We start from the raw sequence: 11,108 nt of genomic DNA on the forward strand, positions 1-11,108 counted from the left end.
GGTGCGTAATTTCACACACTTTACAGCCGGTTCGCAGCACGCAGCGGACGGCCCTGTTGCGCTCCGCGCGGAGCCTCTCCCCGTCCCCTCCCGGGACGACCCCGGAGCCGTTCCCGGGGCCCGCGGGCCTCTCCCCGCCGCGCACAAAGCGGGGGGGCGGCGCACACGGACTCCGCGGGCGCGGGGCCGGCGGGGGGCGCGGGCCGGGGAGCGCTGCGCGGCGGACCCCGGGGGGGGGGGGGGGCAGCGGGGAGCGGCTTGGGACGCGGCGCGGCGCGGCGCGCGGGGCCGGCGGCATGGAGCCGGGCAAGATGGCGGCCCGAGGCGCGCCGTGCCCCGCGATGGGGCCGCCCCGAGAGCGGCCCGGCACCGCCCGCGGCCTGCGGGAGCCGGGGGCCGTTCGTCGCTGCCCCGTTCGCCCTCGTTTTAGCGTTCCCGTGCCGGCGAGCGGAGGCGGCGCCGCGAGGAGCGGCTCCCGCCGAAGTGCCGCTGTTTACAAACACAGCTGTTGCGGCGTATTTGCAATGCTAAGGACGGAGCCGCCAGCGGCGAACGAGGGCCGGTGCGGGAGAGGGTTCCTCGGCATCGCGAGGGCCGGGCGCTGTCCGGGGCCGTCCGCTCTCCCGGCCGCTATTGTGAGCGCCTCGCGCCAAACATCGCGGCCCTTCGGCGCGGGGCCGCCCGGCAGCGAAAGCAGCGCGGACGGAGGGGCCGAGGCGCGGCGCAGCATTGTGCCGGGGAGCGGCTGCGCGCGGGGAACGCCCGGCACGCTGTCCCCGCTGTTCCCGCTGTCCCCGGGCCGCAGCCGCCCGCTCGGAGCACGGCTACAAGGGGAATGGCGGAGGCCGCGAGCGTGGCTCAGGCGAGGTGGGCCCCGGCCGCTATTTCCGCTCCGTGCTCGCCCTTCTTTTGTACTTCGGAGCCGGACCCGTGGCTGAGGAGCTGCGTGCTCTTTCTCGTCGCCATCGCACCCAGGAAAACCACGGTTATCCGCAGCCGCTTCCCGCAGCGAGCGCATCTCCCTGTGTAGAAAGCATCCACTTTCTTTGCGCACCTCTCCTTTCACTGCTCACACGTGCAAACGGCGACAGACAAAACGTGGTAGCGCCGTTCTCGTTTCCGCAGAAACTTAAATTTTATTAGCACCTAAATCTGGTGAAGGGAAAAGGATCGCGTCAAATAATAATAATAATTTAAAAAAAACATAAATAAATAAATCACCGAGGGAAGAACAGCAAAGTTGACACCAAAGTACAGCAGCTTGCAGCACCGCACTGCAAAAGCAGTGCCCGCTGCGGGCAGGGAGGGCTGTACCGCGAGGTGCCCGGTACGGCAGCATCCCCGCTGCCCGAGCACCGCACGTGTTCCCTTCTCGGTGCTCGGGAGCGTTCAGCGCGGTCCCAAACTGTCTTTTGTCCTCGGCCTGGCCGCAGACGTCTCCCTCACGAGCAGTGCAGGGAGCTCGGCCTGTTGTGTACCTGGGAGGAACACGCACGCTGTGCCACGTTGCTTTTCCTTCATGGAGATTCTGTGGATTTTTGTGCACCCGGAGTAGGGAAATTGTGCCATCTCATTTTCTTTGCCGTGAACATCACGACAAAACTGTGGCCTGGCCCATGTGATCACCTTCGTTTTTCCTCAAGTTAAAACTTACCGTTAGGGGAGAAATGCGTTATTGGTGTTTGCTCGAGTTTGTATTAGTGAGGCTGGAACGGGAATGAGCTCTGGTGCAGCACTGTTACAGTGCCATCTCCAGCAGCCTTCTGACCACCCGAATTGGGACCAGTACCGTATTTCGCATCGCAGTGCGTTATGTACCTGGTGCCTTTCCCAGCGCAGTGACACCACGGGGCCCCGTGAGCACAGCACCGAGTGCACACGTGTGGCGATGGGGATGTGTGACTCGGTGCCTGCACCCTGGCCAGGCGCCATACGTCCCTGGCCCTGCAGGGCCTGTTTGGGATCACTGTGTGTCTCTCTCCCCTCCCCCCCTCAGTATTATTTCAGGAACCCGAAAAGGCACCTCTGCAATTTACAATTCCCAGCCACATCAGCACAGCGTAATTGGAAGTAAACAGGGTCAGGGGACGGAGTTCCTCTGAAAGCGATACGTTGTTTAATTGACACGGCAAAATTTTAGGCTTCCAGTTTGCATATTACATCTCTGCAGCTTTTGAATTTGGGATTTTGTGTGTGTGTGTGTGTGTGCGTGTGCTGAGAAGACCTCTGTCAGGCAAAGGAGAGCCGGGGCTTCCCGGAGTAGTGCACTCCTACCGTATTCACAGCTCTCTGGAAATCGGGCCACGGTCTGCTCGTCCCCAAACTCACTCGGGCAAACCCTCGGCCCCCGAGCCACCCTGCGAGACGATTTTTCACGACCGCCGTAATTTCAGCAGCGCGGTTGAGTATGCAGAGCACCTTTTGCAATTGGCAGCTCTAAGTGATGTGAGCGTGCGGGGGAAGGGTAACCCCGCCGAAGGGCGATTGTTTACTCTCTCTAACTATATTTGGTGCAGGTATTCCTAGAGCGGGGCTTTACAATGGGGGAAAAGGAGGGTGCGGGGATAGCGCAGAGCCGCGGGCGGCGGCGTGCGCGGAGCCACGAGGGCTGCGGGGGGCACCACAAAGGCAGGGATGAAACAGCCGAGAGCGGCAGCAGATCGCCGGCAGAATGTTGACTTTGAGTCACACGGTAAACATCACGTTGTGGCTTTGTTTTCCCTTTTTTTTTTCTTCCTTTTTTTTTTTTTTTCCTTTGATTTACGATAAATTATCCTCCCGAGATTGATCGATGAGTGGAATCCTTAACATTTAATTTAGGAATGATCTAGTATAAATAAAGCGCCAATCCAAAGAAAGAAACCAGCAGTCCTTCAGCCGAAACCCCGCTGATTCAGTGCTCGGCCTTCCCGGGGCCGCAAACTTTTGGGCCGCTCTCCCTCGGAGCTGCGCCCGTCCCCCCACGACGGGGCCCTTCTGCAGCCCTCGGCCCCGGGCCCGGCTGCTGAGCGGAGGCCTTTCTTTCTTTTTTCTTTCTTTTTTTTTTTTTTTTCTTTCTTTTGGAGGGGCTTTGGGGGCAGGGAGGGAAACAGTGAACCTCTTGAAGCGTATTTCCTCCGAATGCAACCGGGGAGCTCCCAAACGGAGGGGAAGGCTTGGATAAACTGCAATAATTCAAAGTGTAGGGAATCAGGAATTTTTAAACAGTGTTTTTAATTGAAAATAAAGCTAAAGCATGCTTTTCAACAGTGCAAATTTCCATCATTTTGATTTACTGCTTCCATCATCACAATATATTATACCGGCATGACTCTCCGAGGCGAGGCCCTCGCCCCCGCCCGCTCCACTATTTCGATATTAAGTGCAAATAGAGATAATCGCCTCTGATTGTCACGTGCGGTAGAAACGTTTTCTGCTACATAGAGAGTACGGCCTGGAAACAAAAACCGACAGCCCCGAGGTTCGGGGCTGAGGACAGCACGGGGCAGCACGCCCGAGTTCAGGGCCAGAGAGCCACGAGCAGCGCGGGGTTCGCGTTTGGTGTGCTGTTCCCACTCCTGGCCCCTCACTCCGCTCTCTGCGCCGCATTTACTGCTTCGCTATTTCCTGCGGCCCGCGCGGGGTTGCCCATAAATCGCTGCGGGCCGGGCTGAGCTCTCAGCGCTGTGCAAGTTTGCAGGGGCGCGTTCGGAGCACGGCTTCGGCAAGGAGTGAGCGGGTAACAGTAACCTTGTTTTTAAGACCTCTGGGTGAAACAAAAAAAGGCTTCCAATCGCAACGAGGGGCTGTACGAGCGAAAGGACACCCTTTCCCCACACTGCAATCCCCCATTTCGTAGAGCTCTCGGCCCCCGCCTTCCCCAGGGGCTGAGCGCAGAGCTATGGGCCCGGGGCACCGCACCGCCCTGCTCCGAGCACCGAGGTGCGGCCGGCCCTCCTGTGCGGCCGTGGCACTTCACAAACTTTAACTGAATTAACAGTTAGACTGCCATGTTCGAAATCTAGTGCATAAATTTAATGGCTCATTCTAGTATTTATTATTCAACCTTTTGACATTTATTTGCAGCAGTTGAATTGAGGTACTGGTGCATTATTAGCATTCAAACAGTAAAGTGTTCCAGCTCTACCGGCGTAACTGAGTTGAGTTGAGTCTTTGCCTGAAGTACGCTGTGGAATGTAACAAAAAATACCCAAATGTATCAGGAAAAAAACAAAAAAACAAAAAAAGGGAAACAAAAAACAAAAAAATAAAAACAAAAAAGACCCAAGCAAACCAAACCAAAACCACTATTGGAACGGGAAAGAAAACGGTAATCCGGGTTCTGTCTCCACAAATGACACAACGGATCCCAACAGCGAGCACGGCGTTAAGGGCCGCACCGACCTTCCTGCCGGGCTCACGCAGCGCACAGACCGAGAGGTGGTTCCAGCAAATATTTTCCAAAGTATTTTATTAATTAAATTTCCTGAATTTGTGGCTAGGTGGGAGAGGTATTGCAGAGCCGCCCAGCTGCCATTTCCATACGGGATGGGCCCTGTGAGGTGCTTGCGAGTCCTTAGTGGTGCTTAAGGAGTAAGCTGGCAACAAATCCCCGTCATGGCCAATAATTAGCGATGGTGGACAGGGAAAATTTGCCATGAAATTAAACGGCCTTTTCACCGCTGATGCTACATTGCCGGCTACCCTTCTGCGCCTATTGTTGGCCGTGAGATCGTCCAGTGTTCCTTCGGGCTCGGCTTTACCTGCGGGCCGCGGGCTCCGCGCCGATTTCAGATTTGGTTTGAGCGGAGGAGGCTGCAGTGCAGGCCGCTTGCCCAGAACCAGCGTCCTGTAGTTCTTTCTCACCCTCGCTCCAAATTTATACTCCCCATCCTCAGGTTTTGGAGTACCTAAAGTGCATGAGAGGCCCTGACTCTGAGTCAGCGGGGGGAAGGAAGTGGTTTCTTTCTCAGTGCATGCAGAATCCTCCTTGGCCGTTCCTAAAGCGTCCTGCTCGCTGCCCTCCGTCACACCGCGACACTCCTCCTCGGGATCATTGCACTCACACTGCAGCTCGTGGGGCGGAGGGTCGGGCCCGTCCTCGCCGCTCGCCTCCTCCTCGGTTTTGACGCGGACGCGGTGCGGGAAGGGCAGCACCTCGTTCCCCGGCTCGGCGCTCCGCAGCTCCGCAGCCCCCGGAGAGGCGACGTCCTCCGCGGGGTCGGTCCGTAACGAGGGCAAATCCGTGGCAAATTCAATACAATGAGGGATTTGGGAATCTTTTTCGGAATTCGCAGCCGCTGATGAAGAATCATTATTTAAGATCCTAGCAGCTATTGTATTGTTATCTGCACAGTGTGTAGTAGTTGCTGGAAGGCATTTCCTTGCCTCTCTGAGTATTCTTTGTTGTGGAAATGCATTGTTTGTCTTTGGGCTAGGTGAAGAGGCCCCCTTTGCAACGCAGTTAATTGTTAGGTCAGTACTCTTGGCGTTATTGGGAAATTCAGAGTGTGGGAATGTGATCTCGGCCGCCCTCCGCTCCCTTATCTCCGCGAAGCAGCTCCCAGGGCCGCCGGGGCAGCGCAGAGCCGGGCCCCAGCCGGGCCGGCCCCACTCCTCGGGCAGCTCCGGCTTCACGCAGCCCGCGGCGCGGCGGAGGGCGGGCGGCCCGCCGGGATCCGTCGGGGCCGGGGCCGGGGGCCGGGGGGCGGCGGCGGCGGCGGCCAGATGGTACAAGAAGTTGGCGTGCACCACGGCGGGAGGGCTGCAGAAGCTGGTGCGCCTGAAGCGGATGCTCTGCACCGAGACCTGGCTGGAGACCGAGCTGGAGTCGGAGTCCGAGGTGCTGTCCTCCTCCTCCTCCTCCTCTTCCTCCTCCTCCTCCTCCTCCTCCTCCTCTTCCTCCTCCTCCTCCGAGCTGCCCTCGCTGGAGTCCGAGCCGCCGCTGCCCTCCTCGTCCTCCTCCTCCTCGTCCTCCTCCTCCGAGCTGCCCTCGCTAGAGCTGGACAGGCTGGAGCCGCAGTCCGAGTCGTGCGCGGCGCGGCCGGAGCAGCAGCTGGACTCCGAGTCGCTGCTGCCGCTCTCGGCGAAGGCGGGCGAAGGCGGAGGCCCGAAGCCGCGCGGCAGCGGCAGAGGCAGCCGCGGGGCGCCGCGGGGCCGGCAGGGCCGCGCCAGGGCCAGGGGCCGCCGGGGGGGGCCCAGCGCGGCGGCGACGGCGGCGGCGGCGGCGGCGGCGGCCCCGTGGCGGCGGCGGCGGCAGCGGGCGGGCAGGGGCAGGGGCAGGGGCGGGGGCCCGGCGGCCGGGAGCCGAGGCCGCGCCGTGGCGGCGGCGGGCGGGGGGCGGGCGGCGGGAGGGCGGCGGGCGCGAAGGGGAGCGCAGCCGCCCGTCGCCGTTTCATAGCTGCCGGGGGGTTTGCGAGGCGCCCGGGCCAGCTCCGGGTAGCCGTGGCCAGTGTATTTACTAAAAAGGTGAGGTAGATGGGAGGCCGGCAGCAGGGCCGCGGCCCCCGGCCGCAGAGCTTTCCGCCTGATTGGCAGCAGCGGCCGGGGAGAGTCATTCAAACCCAGCCAAAGTTTGTTCTCCTTCCAGAAGCCGCGGAAGGGGTCGGCGGGCGCCCGCTCCGGCCGCAGCTCGCCGCCCGCCAGGGCCCGGCCGAGCTTCCGCCGCTTTGTCCTGAGGACCCGCTCGGTTTTGCAGGAGGTGTAGAGCGCTTCCACGTCCTCTCTGGAGATGAGCGTGCATTTGGCGGCGTGGAACGCGATGGAGTTGATGGCTTTGAGTTTCCTCAACTCCTCCAGGTCGCAGTGGTGCTTTTTGACTTTCAAATGATCCATTCGCTTGTGCACGGTGGTCCGCGGGATGTTTTTGAGCAGGTCGGTGAAAACCTGGGAGAGTGCAAACATTTGCTTTCCTTTAATGATGAGGTAGCCGAGCCGCACGCCATCCACCTCTTCAAACCCCGACTTCAGGTCTCCCATTTCGCGAATTAAATCATTCCCGGCATTTGTGGAGAGAGAGAAAGAAGAAAAAAAAATATATAGGGGAAAAAAAAAAGGAAAAAAAAAAAAAAAAGAAAAAGCCACACACACACAATCCTCGGCCAGATGCTGTATTTGTCTCAAGGCATCCTGCTAACAGAGCGCAACAAAGGCTGCTGCTATTCCTGGTGGGTGAAGTGCCAAACTTTAGACAAAATTTAAAAAATAAAAAATAAATTAAAAAAAAAAACACCACCGTGAGGATACAATCGATATGTAATCTTAAAAATCAGCTTTGCCAAAGTGTTTCTCTAAGTTGCTGCTGCAGATCAGTACCTGTTCCCTTTCATTCCCTGCTTTTCCATTGGAAACTATGATAATGGAATGTGAAGGGAGGAAGAGAAAAGCAATGCAGCTGCTATTCCCGCCGCTGCTTTAGCTACAAATAAAATGACAGAGTGAAGTGAGCTCGTCCGGAGACACCTTCATCAATTAATTCCCCTAAAGCCAACGCTGATTGGACACTCCTGACAGGTGATGCAATAAAAATTGATATTCCACCCCTTCCCCCCAAAAATCTCCCGCTAATTAGCATACCCTCATACCGCCGCCTCCCCTCCCAAAGTAAATAATACAGTTCGCAGATAAATCTTTCTATTAAACAATCCGGGCTCCAGCACGCTCCGACCTCTCCGGCTTGCTCCTCGCTCGCTCCCCACGAAGGATTTCGGTGCTTTTTCGTAGCGTTTCGCGTATTTTTTTAGGCTATTTCGGACCAACGTTGCTCTTTTGTGCGCGCCGTGAGTGTGAGGGACGGAAGTGTGAGCGCGGCGGTGGAAGATCCTCCGCTAACGCGGCCGCTCGGCAGCGGCGTTCGCCGCGCATTGTGCGGCTCCGCGCCCCGGGCCCGGCGCTCCCAACTTGAAGGCTCGGAGCGAGGGATACTTACATGTGCGGGCTGCTCTGATTTTCCTTTCCTGCGCAATTCGCTCTGTGCAGCCGGGGCTATTTTGCTGCCCGCACCCCGCGCTGCCCGAGCGCTTGGAGCCGCGGTTCGAATATTGCGGGAGGGGGAGGAGGACGCGGGCTGGCGTCAGACCCGTAACAAAGCATAGAGAAGGCAGAAAGGCGCACACTTCCCGCAGTTAACCGTGCCGGATGGCGAGCTGCGGTGTGCTGCGGTGTGCTACGGTCCCGGAGCCCGCGTCGGGATTGCTGCGCGCCGATCGTTTCCAGCGGAGGAAGGAGAAGGCGGAATACCCCAGGTGCTTCCAGGGCTCTACGTAACAACACCGAGCGCTGCGTGCACCGTGAGCGGGGCTGCGAGGGGCTACGGAGAGGCTGCCCCGCGCTGGGCATGGCCGGGCAGGGGCGGCCCTTCCGCGACTGTGCGGTGTTCCATGGGAGCAGCCCCTTAACATCAACGTGAAGGTTTAACCTCTTCTTGGGAATGCGGAATTATGGCAGTGCGAGGAGCGATGGTTCCGGACTCGCTGCCCCGCGGCACGCCGCTCCGTGTCACGTCCAAGTGATGCTCGTGGTGTGAGCTCAGCTGCGGGCACGGCCGTGTGGCCCGAAGTCACACGAATCCGCGAGGGGAATGACACATCCCCGACTGCCGGGGCTTGGCAAGGGAAAAAAAAAAAAAAAAAAGGAAAAAACAAACAAACAAAAAAAAACAACCTTCAATCCCGACTGTCAATATCCACTCCATGGATTGGCGATACGGTGCGCGGAGGTCGCGTTACCGCGTCAGGCACAGCTAAAATGAAGGGCATCATCCCCCCGAAAAAGGCTCGGCATGGGGGAAGCACGCGATCCCCCCGTGCCGCAGGAATTCGAGAGCGAGCCGGGAATTTCGAGCAGTGCATCCGGAAATTGAGGAAGTCTGTGGCAGAGAGCCTCCGAGTCACGGGCTGAGGTTTCAAGTCAGCCTCGAACTACTGTTGCTCTCAGCGCAGATGTAATCGCCGCCGTTCAACTTAATCCATGTGTGCCCGGCCCGCGATGTCTACTTCTTCCCTTTGAAATCTAAGGGCAGCATTCCCATCCAGGAAACCAGAGCTAGAGCCCATTACATCGCGGCCCCCGTACGGGAGAGGCTCCGGGGCGCATCCCGCGCCGCGCGGCCGAACAATGCCTCCGTCGCTCCCCTCGCCCGCGGCTCTGCCCCCGGCACCGCGCTGTGCCCCGGCCGGGAGGGACCCGGGGGCGGCCGCGGAGTTGCGGGGTAACGCGCTGCCCGCGTGGGACGGAAACCCTCGTGGTGTTTGTAGAGCGAGAGACAATACGGGCGTTTAAAAATTCCTCCTGATGTACTTATATGCTGCCAACACCCCCACCCCCTCCCGCTGCTCTCCTCCCCCTGCTTTAAGGTTAAGGCGTTGGAGTCAACAGTGAGGGAGCAGTGAACTCCGAGAGAGCTTTTCAGAAGACGTTACCAAAAAAAAAAAAAAAAAGAAATAAATAAAAATACACACACACACACACACACACACACACCACCACCACCAACAACAACAACAAAACGCGATGAGTCCCGAGGTCCTTTATCTGCACGGAGCTGGGCGGTTCGGTCCCTGCTGAAATTCCCGCGGGGACACACAGAGGCACACACACCCTGCGGTGACAGCCCGGCAGTTATTTCCAAAATGCCTTATTTCTGTTGGTGCAATTCCACCGCTGCCGAACGCCGGGGAGCAGCAGCGGCTGTCTGCACACCCTTCGTGTTCAGAAAGGTACGGCCACGGCCGCTGGCTCGAGCAGGAGGCCCGTGTGGAAAGGGAGGAAGGCAACAGAACTCCTAGGAAACGTCCCCCCCCACGTACCCACACCCGCACCCAGCCCCGCACTCCCTCACCCCGCACGCCTCTGCCCGCTTCCCGCAGCCCTCCTCCCCCCGCGGCGACGCGGCCCCGGCCCGGCCCGGCCCAGCTCTCCCCCGGCGCGGTGAGCATCCGGGCCCGGCCCCGCCGGGAGACCCCGAGGAAGGGCCGCGGGCCCCGCGCGCACGCACACGAAGGGCCGGGGACTGCCGGGTGGGTTTGTACGCACACAGGGGATTGCGATCGATAGCGATCACCGTTTGTGGCCGGGATCGGTAACGTGAACGCCGGCCAAAAGAATTAAAATGAACAATTAAAGGTGTCTGGCATCAATTACGCGGAAAGTTGTGCAGTCACTGACTCGATCGGAGCCCGCGTGTACGTCCGTGTGTCCACATCCATGTGCAGACCCGGCTGTGTGTGCGGGGCTCACAGAAGCCAGGGGTTTCCTTTGTAAATTTTACAAACGGTGTCACCCCGCCCGCGATCACAGATGCCCACGACGAAGGGCCGCGGTCTGTCCCACGTTTACTGGGAGAAGGACGCAGAGGTGCCCTCTCTGTGGCCGAGCACACACACACGTACACATACACACGGCTCCGGGGTGGTGTGTCCGGGCACACACACACACACACACACCATCAATCAGCCGCGCTCCTTTTCACGCTGAGCAGCGTGCAATGCGCAATCTGCACTCTACACTGAGCGGTGTTCCAGCCCCGGAGCTGTTTGTCCGAAGTAGAAACCTCTTTAGAAAATAAAGAGAAAAAACATATTCGCAGTAGTCCGCTGCAGACCTATTCCCATTTTCTATAAATCGCATACTTTCATTTTTGTGAACTCGTGTTCATATATATATACGCTCGCAGGGAAGTGCTTAACCACGGTGTTCCGGGAAAAAAAAAATAATAAGTGTAGCGCTGGAAATTCGCCTTTTCGCGATGGTTTGATTTATTTTCACAGAACGGTGATGTTTAAATACCGTCGCAATTCCCCCTGACCTCTTCCCCCCGCAGGAGCAACACACACACCACGGAGCGCTCAGTGGGAAATGCAGCAGCGATGCCCACCGGCAGCTGCGCCGATGGGAGAGCGCTTCGGGAACCTCCAGGGCAGCCCGAGAGGCCGTGTGCCATTTCCACCCAGGGGTTGCCACCTTATTAGAGAATTATCATTATTAATTATTATTTCTTAAGCGCTGGGCCGCGCCTTCAGGTACTGACAAGACGCAAATAAACCTTTTGCTTTCACGACTTCGGCAGAAATGTACGCTCCGAAGGATCACTGCTCTGCTCCCCGCTCCCAGACCCCGCCGTGCGCACCGCT

The 11,108-nt window shown here is 58.7% G+C and overlaps 1 protein-coding gene across 1 annotated transcript; it reads right to left on the reverse strand.

Moving 5' to 3' along the window:
• Window positions 1-4,241: 4,241 nt before the first annotated feature.
• Window positions 4,242-8,594, reverse strand: SKIDA1 (SKI/DACH domain containing 1). Its single transcript, XM_065731352.1, has one exon. It carries the CDS (start codon window positions 6,955-6,957, stop codon window positions 4,453-4,455), a length of 2,505 nt encoding a protein of 834 aa, XP_065587424.1. The 5' UTR covers window positions 6,958-8,594; the 3' UTR covers window positions 4,242-4,452.
• Between the last annotated feature and the right edge of the window lie 2,514 nt (window positions 8,595-11,108).

This window comes from Cyrtonyx montezumae, unplaced genomic scaffold, assembly GCF_038088225.1.
Source record: "Cyrtonyx montezumae isolate F1298 unplaced genomic scaffold, pur_monq_1.0 scaffold_14, whole genome shotgun sequence".
In the NCBI taxonomy this organism is placed as follows: Eukaryota; Metazoa; Chordata; class Aves; order Galliformes; family Odontophoridae; genus Cyrtonyx; species Cyrtonyx montezumae.